Source organism: Cyprinus carpio, chromosome B7 (assembly GCF_018340385.1).
Source record: "Cyprinus carpio isolate SPL01 chromosome B7, ASM1834038v1, whole genome shotgun sequence".
NCBI lineage: Eukaryota > Metazoa > Chordata > Actinopteri > Cypriniformes > Cyprinidae > Cyprinus > Cyprinus carpio.
In genome coordinates, this window is record NC_056603.1 from 22,620,873 (window position 1) to 22,641,775 (window position 20,903).

The following is a 20,903-nucleotide window of genomic DNA, read 5'->3' on the forward strand; positions in this document are numbered from 1 at the left end:
TGCAAAGGTGTGCCATGTTAAAGAGATACTCCACCCCAAAATGAAATTTTTGTCATTAATCACTTACCCCCATGTCGTTCCAAACCTGTAAAAGCTCTGTTGGTCTTTGGAACACAATTTAAGATATTTTGGATGAAAACCAGGAGGCCTGTGACTGTGACTGTCCCATAGACTGCCAAGTAAATCACAGTGTCAAGGTCAATAAAAGGTATGAAAGTCGTCATCAGAATACTCCATCTGCCATCAGACGTGCAATCTGGGTAATATGAAGCGACGGGAACACTTTTTGTAAGCGAAGAAAACAAAAATAATGATAATTCCTTTGTCAACAGTCTCCTCTGTGTCTCTCCATATCACCGTATGACACAGAGGAGACCTTTGACAAAGGAATTGTTGAATAAAGTAATTATTTTTGTTTTCTTCGCTTACAAAAAGTGTTCCTGTCGCGTCATATAACCCAGATTGCACGTCTGATGGCAGATGGAGTATTCTGATGACGACTTTCATACCTTTTATTGACCTTGACACTGTGATTTACTTGGCAGTCTATGGGACAGTCACAGTCACAGGCCTCCTGGTTTTCATCCAAAATATCTTAAATTGTGTTCCAAAGACCAACAGAGCTTTTACAGGTTTGCAACGACATGGGGGTAAGTGATTAATGACAAAATTTTCATTTTGGGGTGGAGTATCCCTTTAACATTATTACTTAAAGCAATTAATCACCTCAACTGATTTATGTTGTTCAAATGTGTTTTGAGCAGGGATTTTAAAATATTTACTTGATTCAGATATTTGAATACTTCATTTATTCATCAGAGAAAAATCCTTCCACAGGGTAAAAAATAGTTGGTAGGAGTGACAGCACTGTAGATGTATTTACACTAATGAGAAATACAAGACAAAAGAAAGAGTTTACATTCAGAGTTTTTATTTGGCTTGCTTCTGAGGACTGGCTTCTTCCACAATAAGAATCCAGCGTACACTGAAACCACTTTTACGGTACTTTACAAAGTAGCTCATACTGCACAAACATTGAAAAGCTTATCCAGCACTCGTTCACAAAGGTTATTTATCAGATTAAACGCATACAGAAAAGTACATAAGACCAGGCACAGAATTAGAAATGCAAACGTTTACTTAAATAGAAATGGATAAAAAACACAGAAGTATTTACATTTTGGAATTGTGCACTTCATATTACATAATGCTTCATCAACTAAATAAATCTTTATGGCCATATACACACAAAAGCATGAACCAGGTGAATTCTACAAAATGATCGACATCTTTGATAGATTTTTGTTACAAAATATAATCATTAATATTTGCTGAACTATTTTCCCAAAATCATTAGCATCAGTTGGTGTACATGTATTTGGCAGTGAATAAAATCATTGTTTCTTTAGAAGCTGTCAGCCTGTGCTACATTTGGCAAAGTTTTTGGCCAAACATAATACATTTACAGAAGCGGTCCTCAGTTCAAATGTGTAGTGCTGTTCCAAAACCAGAGTGATTATTGACTGACTACATGAATTTGACTACATGATTTTTTTTTTTGAGACATTAACAGATTTAACACTGGAAATAATAGATAGAAAAGCAGAAGACAGTACTCTCGTGCAAATCTTTCATGCAAAAGCTTCAAAGACAACAAAATTTCTTATTTGAAACATGCATGCATTTAACAATCGTATTGAAACACTCTGCGCCTCTGTGGAGATTGGTGCTTTAGTGCTAAGAACTTCAGATCATTCAGTCAAGCTGTGTATTTAGTTTTATATTGACTTTTACTTACCCTTTTTAATTAATATTTTTTTTTTAATAATGTATTTAATTTTTTAATTTTTACAAATTATTTTTATTTAAAAGTGACCTGTTTGTATTTTATCATTATATTATTGTGAGAACTCAGCATCCAAGGGCTTAAAGTCACCATAAAATCAAAACAGACAATTCTTATTTTTTATGGAATGTTGAAGTATTTATTATAATTGATGTAGCCATGCACATAATGGTTAAAAAATGGTATGTGCTGTCGTAATTATTAATAACAAATATTAATATCCCCTCCCGAAAACATCCCTCTGTATGCTCTGGCTGGGCAATAATCCAGCAACCTGCCACTCACATGAGATCACTCAGTTAGCAAACAACAATGATCCAATTAATTCCGGATGGACAAAATCAAGTGCTGCCCTACATTTTTTTCTCATTCGAGAAGTTGTCACAATAGGAAAGAAAAGATAATCGCAATTTCCGTTTCATGGTGACTTTAGGGATGCTGAGTTAAACTAAATTGTTACAGGTGCTGCTTGCTTGACTTAGTCATTTCCTAAAACTAGATAAAACAGGGTAGAAACAAGAGCTGAAGGGATTTCTAATATGGGATCTGAAGAATCTCTAGAGTTTAGAAGATTACGTGAAGGGAACTCACATTTTTTCCACACAAGCGCTGCTCGAAACTAGTACCTTCCTAAAGACCCAGACTGACTGGCTCCTTGGCTGGCCTACAGTGTCTTATCTGGTTTCTGCTGCTGAGGAAGGCTTCGGTGGAGCTCAGGATACACCAGGAAGCCAGTGAAAGTGATATACTTGGCGTGATTACTGTAAGCACCAAATCCATCCCTCTGGTGGCTGTAGAGCCAGACAGTATCTCTAGCCTGCAGTGACAACATCAGACTCTGGCTCTGCAGGGCCTTCTCAGTGTCGCTATCATCGTAGATCATGGTCTGCACTTCCAAATGGTTCTTCATCAGCTTCACTGACAGGGTCTTATGGGGCAGCTTGCCAGCATTGAAGGAGAAGTAATAGGCTCCTGCTACTCTGCATTTGAACAGACCAGAGCTCAAGTTGAAGTCGTTGCCGATGTTGACAAACTCTGTGTCAAAGACGATGGGCTGGTGCTCAGGGTATCCTTGATCCACTCCCACGATACTCTGAGTGCGGCCCACTGAGAATGCTGACCGCTGGTCATCGTCTTCCTCCTCTCCTTCTCTCCCATCCTCCTCTTTTATCTCTTCATCCCGTCTCTCTTCTTTCAAACTCACACTAGTGTCTTTGGTAATTGTATTTTCATGCTCAGTTAGTGAGTGATCGCTGGTTTTCGGTGGTTGATGGTCACTGTTATGATCTTTGTGTGTGGGCTCTTGGTAGCCGTACACATCGGGGTAGATCAGGTAACCGTTAAAGGTGGTGTAATGACCCGTGTTGCTGTAGATAGCGTAGCGAGGGTCTCCGTGAAGACGAAGCCAGACGGTGTCTCCGAAATCAAGCTGGAGCATGGCGCTCTGGCTCTGCACTTTCCGCTCCTCTCCGGCGTTCTCGTCGTAGACAATCGCCTGAACCTCATTGCGGTTCTTCATTAGCATGACCGACAGGTCTCGACGCGGGAACTTCCCCACCGTGAAGGAGAAATAGTACGCACCCGGAATCCTGCAGCGGAATAAGCCAGCCTTCGGATCGAAATCACCACCGATATTGACATACACCTTGTCGAAGGTGATGACCATCTTGGGCCCTCCCTCCATGCTGCTGGTACGTGCCACAGAGAACGCAGACCGCAGCTCCACGGCGTCAGACATGCGGGCAAACGCCCATGCGGTGGTCACATGACACAGCACACACAGCAGCAAGGGCCTGGTACCAGGCAACATTTTAACTGCAGAGGGAATAAAGAACAATAAAACAGCTCTGTTAATTATCGTCAATGTATCCGTTAACATAAACAAAAACTGTTTAACAAAAACATTCTCATTTAAATCAGTTAAGCTTGTAAATGATAGCTGCTGCTCGTTAGCAAAACATCAGGTCCAAAAAAAGAGCAATCATTATGCATACAAGTGCCAGCGGGAGGTGGGATCAAAACAGAACGGATCAGTGCCTTTAGTAGATACAGCAGGATGAGAGCTGTATTATCAGACCCTCTCTCTTTTCCCCTGAGATAAGCGGTAATAGGACACACACTGGATCAGCACATCACAGCAGAACACTGGAGGTGACAGAACACTGAGACTGAAACTTCAGATCAGTTCTTCACAGCTTTCAAGGGGGTCCCATCCCCAAATCCCACTGCAAATTTTCACCCCATTTTTAGTGTATCTAATATCATGGTGAACAATACAAAACCATTGGTATTAAAATGCATTTCTGAAGCATTTTTATTTAAATCAAGAGAGCTGCTGTGAATTGACCCCATTTGTTGTGATTCATCAAATGATTCATATTAAAAGGGGTGGATAGTGATTGTTATAGAATTGCACATAGACTGCAAATGAGCTTAGGCTACATTCAGCACTTCTTTATTGTGACGCAGATATCGCCACCCCTCCATCCGCTGATCTACGCCCAATAGGAGCATATGCCTGAGGGGAGAGCAGTGTATATGCGATATTGCAGGACACCTGGTAACTACTGTGTTTATACACTGCTGTTAAATATCTTTCATAATGTTTCTCTAAAACCAGATCAACAAATTCAGAGATCCATAATGGAACAACGCTGCCTCTTTCCGTTTTACTATACTGTCGCCCACACTACTGGAAAAAAAATCCCACGCAATCTACAATGCCACTGTATGTTGCCACATTTCCTTCTTCTTAATAGACTTAACATCCACAAGATACAGATTATACTGTTGATGGTGCCTCCTGCATGAATTGAGACATTAAACCTTAAATCAGCAGCTTCCGTTTGATTTAATGATGGATGGAGCTCATCATCCCTCTGCCACATTGAAAGATGAATAAAAAGAGAATAAAATGCAAAGAGGTTTTTGCTCTTAATGAGATCTCTTGAGATGCCAGAGAAGTTGGACTTCTGTTTCACGGATGAAACACTGAGCTAAGCCATGCTAAAAATAGAGTGCCCGCTTTCTGTTTGGTATTTGAACACTTTAAGAATATTCATGTGAAACGCCAGAGTAAATCAGCATTTGTAGGTGGCTTTATGTTAGAATTTTTAACAAATATTATTATCTTAGCTGACCTAAAAACAATTATCTAGTCTATAAGAAGTGTGTTTTATTTAAGAAATATTTGATTTTATCTGATTGTGATCTGCACCTTTCATCTGTTTCAAACTAAATGGCCTAGTACCATGTAAATCATTCATGAAATATCCTCGGAGCATTTACTACTGATTACATACTTGTTTAACATTTAATGTTTGACTGAGTGTTTACAGGATATTAAAATGTGCTGGCGAGTTAAGTAACAACAACAAAATAACATTTTCCTCCTGTTGTTTTATCTCTATTTTTAGCTGAGCAATGCTTTCATGCCCTTACAATCCGAACACTGGGGAGGGAGACATCAATATTTGTCAATGCCTTTCTTGTGTTTTCAGCTACACCTTTTTCCTCACCGAATGCTGAACTGCAACGTCCTCTGAGAACACACAGAGTAATCCCTTCAGCTCAGTGAAGCAAAAACATAAAATGTCAATATGCAACAGAAAAAGGTCTAATGTAAAGTTAATGCATCAATTGATTTCCCATGTTTGCTTCTGTACATTACTATTTGTATAATTTAATTTGGCTTCTTTGAAACATGGTCACTTCATGGCTACAGGCTGGCTATAATCTCATTTAAACTGAACGTTTGTGCTGGTGTAAACACTCCTTGTCAATTCTGACATCAAACGTTTGTCAGGACTGAACTTTACATATGTGAACTGAAAAACAAGATTCACAGTTGTCTGAATAGCATTTTGTATGCATCTCAGTACTTGGTCTTTCAAGATCAGACTGATATTTTTAGTATAAACAATTTAGCTGTTAAGCTTTTTAATAATTAGGCATTATTACTTTTTTATTCGTATGGCCTTGTTATCTTTAAACAAAAATATTCATTTATATCCATCACCCTCACGAAGACATCTTTTTTATTCTCCGGTGACATGTGGACCAGTGTAAAAACCGGGTAATAATTTCTCCTCTCCAGCAACCTGTCACTCACATGAAATCACAGCAATTAGCGAATGACAATAATCTAACGATCCAATCGATTCCAAATCAGACAAAATCATGTCCCATCTTACATTATTTCTCATTCAAGAAGGTGTTTCACTCGGATATACGTCACAATAGATGGTTAGAATTTTTGCTTCATGTAAACTCTAAGCTACATAAAACACGTGAATTGCGCTATAGCACTAATTTGTAAATATACACAGAGACACCAATGGAACATTTCCCCATGGACTGATACTAGGTGGCCTGTCACATTCACAAAGCTTTTGAGAGGTGATACATTATTGATACTCCAGCCTGTGTATACAGTCGCTTTTATCACAGGAAACAATGACATTCATCATCAGGAGCACTAAAGTGATTTAAAGCAAAATGTGAATGCAGGTAAAGATGAGTGGACATACTTGGCCTCAGTTTGCTTGTGAGACTCCACTCAGCGCCTGAGGGGCAGTGTGTGTTACACAGCTGTGTTGTTTAATGAGGGTCTGTGGAGTATCGGCATACACTCAAGAGTGCAGCACCTGTGAGCGTGTGCTCCAGGGCCCAGTTATCTCCTCTCTCTTTCTCTCTCTCTTTCCCTAACAGCCTTTGGTACCACACTCTGATACTGCCACTTTCACTGAACCATTCAGCCAAATCCGCACACACACCCTCTATTCTGGCAGCACAGTCTAAATCTCAAACACACACAGACTAAATACAGCAGTCGTTACAGAAGGGGGTATAGGTGCTGGAGAAAAGAAGGAGAAAGAAAGGGACACGTTTTATGAGTCAATGACAAAAGTAGAACAGGAAGAAGATGAAAGACAAGTAAGAAGACATTTAAATATTGGGACGATGACAGTCACAACTCTGTGAGCGTAATGAGGGCTTGAACCCGACAGCTGGCATCTCCGGAAACTCCCAGCGACAGACAGAATCAGTCATTCTCCACAGTTACAGCATTCCATTAGACTACTAAGTGGTTGTAAATTGAACTAGTATCAATTTGAATATTTTTCATGCTTCAATATTTTACTGTGTAATCTGCAGCAGTCAAATTGAATAAAGGTGGAAAACAGCACGACTCACCTGCTGCCCTATATGTGTGTGTAATCTGTGACATGGGTAATGACCCAGCGAACGAACAACATGCTGCCAATAAAACACAGCAACACCTCTTCTGTTAGACTACAGCAAGATGAACTATCCTATAAATATGTATGCTGTTTTTTAGTATGCATCAGGAATTGTATAATAAAATCAGTGTTCTGTGTGCTTTCAATAGACCGTATGCATTCACTCTCCACACATCCAATTAAACATGCCGTGGATATGAATCAAAGCTAATTAGTGTTTTCATTTACAGTGATCCTTGCACAATAAAATGTCTTTGACTTATGCTGTAAATAAATGCGCATGTGCTTTATAGTGTTTGAATTTTGCCATGGAAATGTGCAAATAAATAGTAAAAAATAAATAGGGAAACCAATGTTTATCGGGAAGCCAGATAGTCATTTCAGACAAATTTAATGAGTTTATCTGTGTAAATATTCACTTTGACCGGATAGCAGGCAGTTTCTGTTTCCACACGCACACATATGCGCAAGCTGAATGGGTTTTTAGTGTCTTCGGGGAAATCTCCCTTGCAGTGCAGATCCATATCAGATCACTATCAGCAACAAAGAGCCCCTCTCTGTCTCTATCCCCCGCTCACACTGTCCCGAGGTGATGTAGATATGAGCGTGGAGAGCAGATGACCTGGCTTTGTCAGTATCAACCCCACGTGTGCTGTTTTCAAAGCGTTCAGCCAAAGGTTTACCTCTGTTGCAGCTCTGCTCTCTGCTATGTTCAACAATAGCAACGTCAGCATCAGAGAGAAGCGGAGAGCATCATCACAAAAGTAGATCAATTCCCCTCATCTCATATGGTCATAAAATGACAGTGACAACTGCAGCACAGAGAGGTACAAGACCGATCATACAAGTTTGCACCTCTGATGGAGTGTTTACGCCGATCAGATAAAAGACGAATACAAAGCGGTGGGGTGCGATCGCCACTGCATCACAAGATAGAGAGGGATAAAGAGAAACCACATCCCCATGCTGATGTCCTTACCTGTGCGGTCAGAGCTGCAGGAGGCTGTCTTGAAGTTCTCTCAGAGGACTGAATGAAGCAGTCTCTTTCTCTTTTTCTTTCTCCCCCTTATTCTTTTCTTCTCTCTCTTGCTTCCTCTGTGTGTCGGCTCTCAACCTGCTGCTGATGTCTGGTGCAGCACACACCCACACGTTCATGCGCGCACACTCTCACTCACACACACACACACACACACACACACACTCCAATACAGGCATTGGAGGATTTAAGAGCAATCGGGGTGCTGCAAGCTGATTGGGGGGCTCTGGAGCAGACGAATGAACAGCCACTCTGGAAGGACTATCAATAGGGAGACTCCAGGGGGTGTTGCCTGTGTGTACATGAGCAAACATCTGGTTAAGAGCAAGCCAAACTGGACATGATGATCTCTTATGATCTTATTTTGTTAATATGCATGTGTTTGCATGTACTTATTCAATATGAAAACAGCTGGATGGACTAATCCTACATATACGAGTTTATTTTCTCACAAGACTCAATTGCAATGGCAGACTGTAAAACACACAGGTTTTAGTTTTACCACAACAACTATAGTAATTTCACACCTCTGCACATAATCATAGTCATTACTCAGAATCCCTGAGGAGAGACATTTTACACAGAGCAAGAGACTGATTTTGTTAGCTATTCCACTTCAGATTGTTTGCAGTGTAAATGTTTGTTTTAAAACACAAATGACCATTCTGTTTTGCTCAGTGTCTGTATGACTCTTGCTTTCTCTCTGCAGGCACCATATGGACTGGGTCTATCTTCCTGTTCCCAGCAGTTCCCCCCACCCCATCCTGATCATTCTGGCACTGAGCGGTTTAATCTGTTTCCATAACATTCATTCTGGACCTCTCTTGTTGTTTGCCATGATAAATGCTTGTATCTAGTCTCTGGAAGATGAGCATTTGGGATAATAATAGCTATATTTAGTTATTATACAGTTGGGTATTCTTGCGTAATTGATTTGAAGGTGATCATTCAGATGTGAAATTGAATCGCCCCTTTTAAAGTGCAAAAGGCTGCTCTATGACTTTCACACAGGTCATGTGGAGAGACGAGCTTTCTCTCTCTCCTCCTGTGACTCAATGCTGCTTGAAATGAGCATCTGAAGAAAGCAGATTGCTCAAACCCCTCCTTCAAGCAGACTCAGCCGTGAAGACTAAACTCATGGTGACTGAAATGCTATTATGATGAAAGACTCCTTTCTAAACTTCAGTAGCAGCCACTTTAAAGCTCCTCAGACACAGAGCCTGCCTGGTCTGAGCTCTTAATTGAGCCATTCCACTGAAGCAGGTGTTTATACAGCGATATCATTCTAGCTGTTGAACTCACGGTTTATTCACCCTGATCCAATTTTGATCTGTGAGCTACGCTGACAATAATGTCATGATTGTCATAATGATTCATCATATTATCATATTATATCAGTAAATATCTGTTGGTCAAATCCATTAGGAAAAAAAAGCTTTTTAGTAAGCTTCTTAAGAGCCTGACATCTTAGATTCCCATGTTTTAAGTGTGTGAAAAAGCAGAATGGTGGTCATTTTAAGATGGGACACTCCTTCTAAACACAAACTCTCATACCCACATTTTAGAAATGGAAGTTTAAACATTTGTCCACAAAGTAGGGACTTGGGTGGTATAAGGGTGTGGAAAAATTGTCACGGGGTGAAGTAAGCAGCCACTTGCGCTGTGATTGACAGGACAAGATGAACAAGCTCCTCCTAATCTACCATTTACAGCTACATTTAAGAGCTTAAAATTATTTTGTCCATGACAATGCATGAGTTGTCTTTCGCAACATTACACTTAAGAGATACCCAAAAATGATAATTCTCTTTTTTTTTTTACCTTTATGCCAGTTTTGTATGACTTTCTTTCTTCAGATGAATACGAAGAAAGATTTTTACCCTCTCTATGAGTCCATGTTATGCAAGTGGACAGTAACCAAATAATTGATGCTTCAAAAAGCACACAAAACATGTCTTTTATGCGTTCATGAGTACACACTTCAAGAGATCACTTTTTGTGAAAGCTTCACAACATGCTTATGTAGCACTTCACGATCATGCAGGTATGACAGGTGGCAGAAACTGATGGTTTATAGTTTAAAAAGTTATTAAAGTTATCAATATTAGTATTTTTCTAGCACACCTGTTGTTTCACTTCAGAAGACATTCATTCACCGACATCATTCTTCTGTTGCTGTGAGTGGTTTATGAAGCATCAGCTTTTGAGTTACTATCCATTTGCATTATTTTAGACTCACAAAGATGGATTATTTTTCTAAAAATCTTTATTTGTGATAAAGTCATAAACATCTGGGACAGCATGGGTGAGTAAATGATGACAAAATTTTCATTTTTGGGTGAACTATTCCTTTAAGTATTATAATTATGCACTATTATTTAATTTTTTTAATAGTACATTATCCATGGTGCTAAGGCTGATAAAGTAAAGTATATGATAAAGTAACAAAAAATCAAAAGCATGTCTTCCTACTTCTCACTGGGAAAAAAAAATACTTTGACAAACAAAAAATTTCAAAAGGAGCTATGAAACACCTTTTGATTTACGAGGTGACTAGTAAAGCAAGTTGTAATCTGTTTAGTCAGAAGGCAAACACAAACTGTTGTTTAGCTTATTAGCATTGCTAGCAGCACTACATGAGCATGGCAGCCAAGGGAAGTTAACTGAGCAACATGAAATCAGTAATACATCCCCTCAATTTCACGCTCAGACCATGACAAGATGCTCTGGAAGGAGAGATGCCAAAACTCATGCCTCATGGCAGTGATCCGTGACAAGAAATGTGTCTGTGTGTTTGTGTGTGTATCAAGAAGGGAGCGAGTGACAGAGAGGGAATTTTCCTTGACAGATCTCTCCAGTTACGGGGATTAGATGGAACAAATTTCCTGAGCTCCAGTTTCCCACCATCCTCTCTCTGACACTGCTCATTTTCTCTCCATCTCCTCAAAATAACTCCTTCAAAGAGAGGGGGAACGTCAGAGATAGTGAGCAATAAAGCGATAGAATAAGTAGATGTATGTTCTCAGGCTTAATCTACAGACCATTAAATTTCTCACCTCATGCAATCTCCATCCCTCCGCTCCCTCTTTCTTTCTCACCTCATCAGTTTGTCACTTCAAGCAGGGTGACTGTGTGGCTTATTGAGTGTTTGTGTCTTGTTGAATGGTTTCTGTGAAATGTCCCTGGTCTGTCAAGACTCAGGAGGAATGTTCTTTTTGTGGCTGATTTATTTTTGGTAATTTATGGCTATTTATACATCTTTAACTAAAGGAACTGCAAACAAACTATGCATGTTGCAGACTGCAGAATATATATTTTTTAACCATTTAACATGAGCATCCCTTACGAAAAAGAAGTTTATTCAAGTGTGCTATTAGTATACTTATTTTAAACTAAAAATAGCAAAGTATACTTTTAGTTTACTTTTTATGTACTTCTCAGAAATGGGCTTTATGTACTTCTAAGATATATACTTATAATGACAATTAAGTATACTTGACCTATACTTACAAAAAGTCATAATATACTTGAACTTTACTTAAGTATACTTAATAAAATAAACTTGAAGTATACTACTTTTTGGTAAGGGATGGCAGCCAGGGGAAGTTAACGGAGCAACATTTAATAAAGCAAATATCTATATCTATGTGCTATTGTTAGAGCTGTCAGTAGAATTAATCTCATGCTTTATGAGGGGAAGTTGTGGCCTAATGGTTAGAGTGTTGGACTTGCAATCCAAGGGTTGCAAGTTTGAGTCTCGGGTCGGTAGGAATTGTAGGTGGGGGGAGTGAATGTACAGCGCTCTCTCCACCTTCTCTACCATGCCTGAGGTGCCCTTGAGCAAGGCACCGACCCCCCAACTGCTCCCCGGGCGCCGCAGCATAAATGGCTGCCCACTGCTCCGGGTGTGTGTTCACGGTGTGTGTGTTCACTGCTGTGTGTGTGCACTTTGGATGGGTTAAAAGCAGAACACAAATTCCTTGGCTGTATGTCACGTCACTTTTTTCACTTTTGTCACTTCACTTTTTATGAATAGAAAGTAGAATAAAACAGGAACATCATAAAGTTCAGTAAGCAATTTAAAATATTTATTGCTTAAAGGGATAATTCACACCAAAAAACAACCATTTTGTCATTATTTTCTAAACATCAGGTTGTTCCAAACCTGGATGAGTTTCTTTGTTGTGCTGAAGATATTTTGAAGAAACAGTTTCTGGTCTCCATTGACTTCCATCATATTTTTTTTCCCCACAAACATTCTTCAAAATATCTTATTTTATGCTCTACAGAAGAAAGGAACTCATACAGGTCTAAAATAACATGTCAGTTAGTAAATTATGACCTTTAATTACTGTTAAACATATTCATATCTTAAGTTCAGAATTTTGTAAAAAAAAAAAAAAAAAACATTTCCTCAAATTTTCCACAAGCACCCAAACACTCCTGTGGGCACTGCATCACACCTGAGTTACACTGTTAAACAAGTCATGAAAAGACCTTGGTTTCTCTTAGTTTTCATACTGTAGTCTGGTAGTGTTTCTATTTCCAAAATTTCATAGATAATTGGCATTATGTTTAATGTGATTTGAATTGTTCACACAAATGTGTATCTTCACATCTCACAATCAGAACTACTGATGTTACAGATCAGAGCAAAGACACACCTCCCACTAGGCCAGGAAATCACACTGATGTGTTCATGGGGAGAACTAAAAAAATCGAATCTACAGCTTCCTAGCCAAATGGAAATGAATAGAGAAGGAGACGTAGGGGACTCATGATTGTTATGAGCATTTGTTTGAGTCTTGATCTGGTGCTCTGACTGATAAACAGCCATCTGCCACAAAGTGAGAGACAGAGGGAGAGCGAGAGAGCGCAAAAGATCAGAGAGAGAGGGAGGTAGCTTATCCAGTCCCCAGGAGGACTTCTCAAACCCATTCTCACCTCCTGAGGAGCAGATGGGGGAGGAAGAGGGACAGTATTGGTTGAACTGGAACACACTGATGTCTAGGAGGAGCTGCTGAAGACAACACTGCAGAGGATAACTGAGAACCACGAATTATATTCTGTTATATTCTGCTCTATTTAAAGAGAAGCTAATGAAAAAGAGAGAATGTGCTCACTGTATGGAAAAATGTGTGGTGTATGTGTGTGTGTGTGTGAGAGCGAGAGAGAGTGTTCTTTATTTGTCTGGAGGTGAGAGTAAATAGGTCATGAAATTTTGTGCGTGCACATTTCATCGTCTGACCTATTTTTGTGGGTAATTTGTTCATTACTCATCTGCAAATCAAAGCATTAAATCAAAACTACATAATCCTGTTTCTCAATTTCTTTCCACGCTGTTAATAGGCAGAATAATTATTCTATTATTATAAAATGAAACGTGTACAATAACACTTCAGCCTAGTAGATGATTCCAGAGACTAAAGAGTTCCTTTCTCTAGCACACTCTTTAGTTCACCCAAAAATAAATAATCTTGTCATTGTTTACCCATCATGTCATTCCAAACCTGTAAGACTTTTTTTCTTCTGTGGAACATAACTGATGATATTTTGAGAAATGTCTTCATACAGTGGAAGTCAATGGTAACCAAAACAGTTTTTCTTCAAAATGTCTTCTTTTATGTTCCACAGATGAAAGAAAGTAATACAGGACTGCAATGACATGAAGGCAAGCAAATGATGAAAGGATTTTCATTTTTGTGCAAACTATGCTTTTTACAACATCACTACACAGGGATCAAGAACCTTCAGTGTCACAATATCACTCAAACGTGAAGTATCTTTTGTCTTTGATTAAAATTTCACAGTTACTGTTCATAATATTGGGGTTAGATTAGGTCAGCTGTTTAGCACCTGTGAGTGATATGAGTTTAGACAAGGAAATCCCTCTTGACTATCAGAATTACATATCTTTTTAAAGATGATATCATCACATCGGTATATGTAAGATATAGGCCTATCACTTTGAAGAGAGAATTCATCTCTCATCTCTCCTGTACGTGTGCTGTTGCTAAGAGACCAGCAGTCTGCCACATACCACCTCATGCATCCCCCGCGTGCATTTGTTTCACACCCTCTGCCAGGAGAGAGGGAACTGTACCTTCTTTTCGCACCACACACGGAATCTCATCCTACAGTCAAATCACGCCCCTCATTTCTCACATATAAACATTCTCTTACATGCATGAATTCTAAAACGGTGATGTCATTTTCAGAATTTCAAAACAATAAAAAGCATTACTGCATTCAAACAATAAGAAAATTGAATTGAATTATATATATATATATATATATATATATATATATATATATATATATATATGTTTGTTATCTTCTTTCCATGTTTACTCATAAAGTGTTTCTGCTCAAGACTCTGTGATACACCTTATTCAACAGTCCATGACAGTGACCCTTAAGTGACCTCAATGTATTTTAAAAATGTAATTTTCTTCCATTTTCTCATAACTAAGCCAATTTACACAGCGTAAAACACTGGTCTCTGCTGTTTTGTGTTCTTTTGATGAAACACCAGCCAAACACAACCTTAACACAGAACCCTGTGTCAGATGGTGTGTGAATTTTAACGAAACATGTCTCAAAATACTATGGTGGATTTAAGTGGTTTTCTTTTTTTTTCATTTTTCTTTTTGTTTGTTTGCAAAAAATATTTTTCATAAGCTTTGTAAGTAGTGACAAGATCACGCATTATTTTGAATATGAGAACTTGTATTGGAGCATATTTTGGTTGACTACATGAAAATGGCAAACCAATCCACAGGGTGTCATCAAAAGGACAGGCATCAGTGTCAGTAATTTATTTTTTATTTTTTTGTATAAACACAAGAAAATGGATGTAATAATGGTGAATAAATGTCAAATGCTCTCTGATGGAAAGAGCAAATCCAGATAGCTCACCCACTTTCAAATTTCACATCACACCACAATTGTCTTGTCTGAATATATAAACATAATTTTACGAAATAAAATAATGCTTTAGAAATGCTTGCCTAGTGAAATCTATGACTACAAAACCCCCATATATATTAAAAGAAACAATAGGTTAGTTTGTGGTATGAACATGTACCTTCTATGATGCTCTTCCAGGTGACACAGATACAGTTGTCTGTTGGTTAGCTCATGCTAGAAACCAAAAGCGCCTCATGATGTATAGAGCTGTGGGACTCAAAGCTGATGACTTCTCTTTTAGTGGTGCAGGGATTGAAGATATGGATACAGGATATGCAAGCAAAAGATCCCAGATCCCGCTGGATGATCTCTAGTTTAGAGGAGGCTGTGAGGGCAGCATAGATCAGTTATACTGTGGTCATATTAAAGTGATGACTAAAGGATATAAATCACAGCTAGAATACAATACAAATTAAACAATTTGGTAAAGAACATTATTGTTTTAAAGAATGCAATACTGTACTAGGCCCACATGGAATCCGTGCCCACTGATTTGTCTGCACCCAGATCTGTTTATTTGACAGGAATGCATCATTTTAATTCACTTTGCTCTGTTTTCTCGTCATGCAAAAGAAAGTGTGCCTATCTACTGTATAGACAGCCTGGTTTGATTTAAAACCCATATTACCAGCAATAAATTACTCCTGTAAATATTTTGGCTAGCAAATTTTATTATACTTTCAGATATCACCAAGAGATTTATGCTTTCAACATATTTTTTTTACCATGTTTAAATAAAATCTGTAGAATTCCACATAATTTTTTTTTTGGCAAAATCAGTGCAGAAAATGTGGATTCTATATGGGTCTGGCAAAAACAAACAGCATAACAGCCGTTAAATTGTGCCAAGATCGATTCTATCAAATTAAGACATGACTTCCATCTGTACTTATTCAGCACAAGACATTTTAGTCAGTATAATTTACATTAAAATATGAAATAAAAAATATTAAATCTCACAGGTATGAAAAGCAATGTGGCTTGTCCTCTCAGTGATAGCTGTAGCCTCTCTGTTTTCGTATAGTAATATCGTAGGCCTATTCTGTTCAAAGCCATAATGTGGCATATATTTTAACTCTAGTTTTATAAGTTAAATGCAGAGGACCCCAACAACAGTGAAATCTCAATTTTAACATGAAAACTACTTATACAGAGATGGTATGTGTTTCTAGCACCTTTATGTTACAATTAATGTCAATATTTGAGTTATAACTAGCTACAAGGTTGAACATTGCTCAGTCATCTATGGCCTAGTGTTTAACACTTACAATGTTTCCGCATTAAACGAGAAACGGAAAATGCGCAGCTGAAGCTGAGTGATGGCTAGAAAAGCTTAGCTGAGGTGAATTCTCCATCTCTCCGATACGTACACAGACGACGACTGAAGCGATTGAATAGCAGACGACCTCTGTTAAAACAGCCAGTATCAAATGGTTTTGTGTTGTTCTAAGTCTCTGCCCATGTAATTATTGAAAAACACTGACAGGAGAATATAAACGTCAACTAGTGAGTTTTGAAAGGTGAGGGAGGGGCGTCGAACAGGAATTAAGGAATTATGGGTGAATGTGTTTTGTGTGTGTATATATATATATATATATATATATATATATATATATATATATATATATATATATATATATATATAGTTCATATTAGGAGTTTATTTAAATGTTTTTATGCTTTTATATTGTTCTGTGCAGTTTTACAGTCTCTGATATTATATCCAGCATTGTGCTGGATCCCCTTTTTGAGAGGTAGTTTACAGTTTGTTTGTTTGTTGTTGTTGGTGTTGTTGTTTTCTGCTACGTTTAAGGAAGAGTTGGGTCATTAAAGCATTAGTTGTGATGAATGAAGAAACTTTATTACATATAAACCTAACTGTTCATTTAACTTCTCTGCAGTGCAGATTTATTACTGATGGTTCACTGTAATGATTTGTAAGTGAAATATATTTGAATAAAATTCACATTTGTTTTTTGCTGCTGTCTTTATTTATGGCCATAAAAATATTATTTTATGCATAGGATGTCAAAGTTCAAAGTTAATGAATCTTAAAAATCAAAATCTAATAAAAGAAAAAAATGTAAGACTACAAAGATGTCCCTTTTTTGTAAAAATGTATGCATTCTTCAATGAAATAACTGTGCTATTTTTTAAACTACTTCATGAAACTGTCTCTGCTGTATAACTGCATTCTGTAAGCAAACATCCCATCAAATCAATCATTAATTATCATAATCACTGATCTTGAGTCAGGATCAGTTAGCCTTTTTAGAACCATGTGGAAGAATTTGTTTGTGTGTGTGTGTGTGTTATTATTAAATTAAATGTATAATCAATTTAAATGATTACATTTATTATTAGATATACTTTACCATTAAAAATATGTGAATGATACATTTCTTCACAGAAATTCACTTTTTTTATTGGAAAATTTATTGGTGTATTATTTTTCTTAACACATCTGATAGAATGATACTGGTTCAGCACAGTAGTCAACCACATCCAAGAGACTTTGGATCTTCTGCGAACTGTTTCCTCTGCGCTGCAAGTCTGGGTGCTGAATGCATTTTCACTGCTCCTAAAGGACAGGGAAATCACCAAATGTCAATTTAAAGTTCCCCTTACTTATTTTTGTGCTAAAAGTAAAAAAGCATTCATAAATATACATGAAGGTAATATGTTCATTAGTAAAAATCTTTTTTTGTGTAGTACATCATCACAGATTTGCTAGACAATGCAGTGAAAATGTATGCAATCACTCATTTATATATCCAGCACTAAATGTTGGTTCTGTTTCTAGAAAGTATGTCACTCACAGCACTGGTAGAGCTTGTTGATTCTAATGATGTCATTCTGGCTCATCTCAGTAGATTTGCCCAGCGCTGCATTATTGTTAGGAATGGGAACCATTGTGGGGCGGCCATTCTTGGAGAAAGCGTATCTGACAGAGCAAGTGACAGATGCAGTCAGAAGACAGTGTTACACCAGAGAAACAGCATCCCTTATACTGTAAGCTCCCTCACCTCTCATACTGCATCACAGAGCTGTAGTCATAGGGAGTTCCCTGGTTTAGGGTGTTGATTTTGTTGAAGTTGTACTTCATGTCTGATAAACAAACAAAACATTAGTCTAGTAGATGTGCACTACAGTACTGAACTAATCGCTACATGTATTCTTCAGAAATGCGTTCGTTATTAACAATGTACCATCCCTGATGTTCTCCCAGATGACTTGGATGTGATTGTCACGGTCGTTACGGGTCTGTTCATGGTTGAAGCCAAGAGCGTGGAGAAGCTCATGCTGGACAGTGCTGTGGTATAGGCAGCCATTACGGGCCAGAGACACAGTCTGGCTATTACCCTGACGACCAACGTACGAGTAGCATCTGTAAGACAAAAAAATCCATCTCTTGATCACGTATCCTTTTCATTGTCGTCATTCTAAAATGTAAGTGTATTTCTCATTCTGAGGTTTCTACCTGTCATTTTTATCTTTACAATAATATGAAATGTTCATTCAGTATGTCTCTCTTACATACCCACTGCGAGATTCAATGCTGATATAGTCTCTCTCACTGCGGCGGGGGAAGAAGCGGATACAGGTGCTGTAGGAGAAAGAGTCCAGGCCACGCTTGATGATCTCCAGCTCACGGGAGGCTGAAAGGGCAAAGGTCAGAGCTTGCTATGGAAATTTGTACTTTTTTTTTATTTCACACTCACATGCTTTTGCACTGATTGTAAGACTTTATCATAAGGCTCTGCCCTAAAATCAGAAACAGTAGAGTCTGTCCTATTTTTTATTCTCTTTGGGCTTTGAATGAAAACATATATCATAATACTAGTGACTTGCAGTAGTGGTTAGCGATGACGTAAGGCACATAAATCTTGCCGTCACTGTATTTGGGCCAGAGGCAGCCACGGGAGGTGCAGGGATCAGCATTTCTCTCATTCACAGCAATGTCATCCATTAGCTTAGGCTCATCAGGTTTAGGAACTAACACATAAACAGTTCATTTGGGACCGTTTAGTAAAAAAAAAGTTGCAGCATAATCATGTGTTTTGGTGAGTATGTGGTGAGTACATACTGATGCCTCTGTTGGCTCTGTGCAGCAGTTCAGACACAGACAGCTGAGCAGACTTGTCCTCAACAACTATAATAAAAACACATCAACACGTTCACTAAGGAACCTCTACTTCAATCAGTTCATTATGTAGAAACTGTCAGCCTGCTGGAGTATTTGACTTACCAGGCTGCATGTGAGTTATGCCAGAACACCACACAAAATGGACATGGAAGAGAAACATTACCTTGTCAAACTCATAAATTTACATTCTTAATTATAACAATTATTAGTATCAGAGAGGTGCATGCATAATGCATAATGCAATGTTTTTGCATGCATTATTAACAACCTACTGATATAAGTGTGTGTGTGTGTGTGTGTGTATGTGTGTGTGTGTGTGTGTGTGTGTGTGTGTGTGTGTGTCTTACCATCTCCTCAGCTCTAACAGAGAAGACAAGAAGCAGGGCCAAAAGGCCAAAAGTCACCTTGGTCACAAACATGGTGTCCAAAGACCTGCAGAAAGAACCAGGGCACAGCTGTTTAGGCAGAATGCCTCAAATGAAGGTCAACTTCAGCTCTTTTACTAACATTTTTTCAGCATATCATAATATCCACCCATTTTCTACCCTCTAGTTCTGTATATGGTCACTGGTCACAGGCAGGAAAAACACCCTAGAGAATTGTCCAGTCCATCACAGGGCTCATATCATAATATGTCTCCATAACAAAGATATTCAACATAACTTTGATGAATTCTGTGTGTTACAGTAATACTACAGATCCATAAGGAGAACACAAAATGGGATACAATACATTTTTGATCTACTTTATAATCACATGCTGTATAGTTATTATAAATATGTGCCTTTCTTCATCTAATGTTCAAACAATGTTACAGTTTAGTAAAATATACATTTCTTTGAACAGAGAGAAGGAAGCATACCAGTTCTCTTACCGTAGATGTCCAAAGCAAGTGCAACACTACAGCCACAAGAGGGTTTTATACCTAGACTGTATCTATACAATCTTTACAGATATGGCCAGAAGTGCAGTAGACATGTTGACACATTGTTTGAAAGAGAACAGGTGTGAAATTCCCTCATTTGTTGCTTCATATAGGAACACGTCACACACAAACCTATGTATTAGTGAGAACATTTGCACTATATGTTTGATATGAACCACTAAACAGCATGTACCATTCAACAACACACACAATGTAGGCTACTTTCATTATACGAATTATATCTACAACATATCAGTGTTATTTGCATAAACATGTAAACACTTGGGGCATAATTATATAATATTAAGTTAGTATTCATTCATTTGCTATAATTGTTTTTGTGGGTTAATACATAAATTGGAAATTAATTCAGTTGGTTTGTCTCTTATATCATTTGTTATGAATTTTCTTTTCTTTTTTCTTCATAAATCTAATCTGCTATTATTTCAACAAATATATATGTTGTGATTCTTGCTGATCGTCTTGTGCTGTTGTATGTAACTGCAGGACTGAATGCATTGTAATCATCTCACCAAATAGATACAGGAGCTGTAGAATCTAAACATTGGTATCTCCAGCTCACTGGAGTCTGGAAGGGCAAAGAGCGAATGTTGCTGTGGATTTAATGACTGGTTTACTCACTGGCTATAAAATGCAACAAAAATCTTTGCAGCAAACCAAAGGTTCTGCCCCCTCTCAAGCTACATGGCAGAGTCTGGCCTACTCCTTGTCATGAG

At 38.1% G+C, this 20,903-nt stretch overlaps 2 protein-coding genes across 2 annotated transcripts; both read right to left on the reverse strand.

The window, feature by feature from the left end:
* Positions 1–914: 914 nt before the first annotated feature.
* On the reverse strand, positions 915–8,283 carry c1qtnf4 (C1q and TNF related 4). Its single transcript, XM_019110590.2, has 2 exons — positions 8,069–8,283; positions 915–3,661 (listed from the first exon to the last, which is right to left on the reverse strand). The coding sequence occupies exon 2, from the start codon at positions 3,654–3,656 to the stop codon at positions 2,511–2,513; it is 1,146 nt and encodes a 381-aa protein (XP_018966135.2). The 5' UTR covers positions 3,657–3,661; positions 8,069–8,283; the 3' UTR covers positions 915–2,510.
* A 9,622-nt stretch (positions 8,284–17,905) lies between these two features.
* On the reverse strand, positions 17,906–20,147 carry LOC109096903 (low choriolytic enzyme-like). Its single transcript, XM_042727950.1, has 9 exons — positions 20,104–20,147; positions 19,589–19,673; positions 19,344–19,347; positions 19,182–19,247; positions 18,947–19,090; positions 18,636–18,753; positions 18,304–18,482; positions 18,121–18,202; positions 17,906–18,038 (listed from the first exon to the last, which is right to left on the reverse strand). The coding sequence occupies exons 2-9, from the start codon at positions 19,658–19,660 to the stop codon at positions 17,906–17,908; spliced, it is 798 nt and encodes a 265-aa protein (XP_042583884.1). The 5' UTR covers positions 19,661–19,673; positions 20,104–20,147.
* Between the last annotated feature and the right edge of the window lie 756 nt (positions 20,148–20,903).

What these genes read in the sequence shown, in the direction of transcription:
- c1qtnf4 (XM_019110590.2), bottom strand. Translation starts at nt 3,656, where the DNA reads ATGTTGCCTGGTACCAGGCCCTTGCTGCTGTGTGTGCTGTGTCATGTG.
- LOC109096903 (XM_042727950.1), bottom strand. Translation starts at nt 19,660, where the DNA reads ATGTTTGTGACCAAGGTGACTTTTGGCCTTTTGGCCCTGCTTCTTGTC. An exon ending in CTGGGAGAACATCAGGGATG is followed by an intron (nt 18,203 to 18,303) that starts GTACATTGTTAA and finishes TTTGTTTATCAG; the next exon opens with ACATGAAGTACAACTTCAAC. An exon ending in TCTGTGATGCAGTATGAGAG is followed by an intron (nt 18,039 to 18,120) that starts GTGAGGGAGCTT and finishes TTGCTCTGTCAG; the next exon opens with ATACGCTTTCTCCAAGAATG.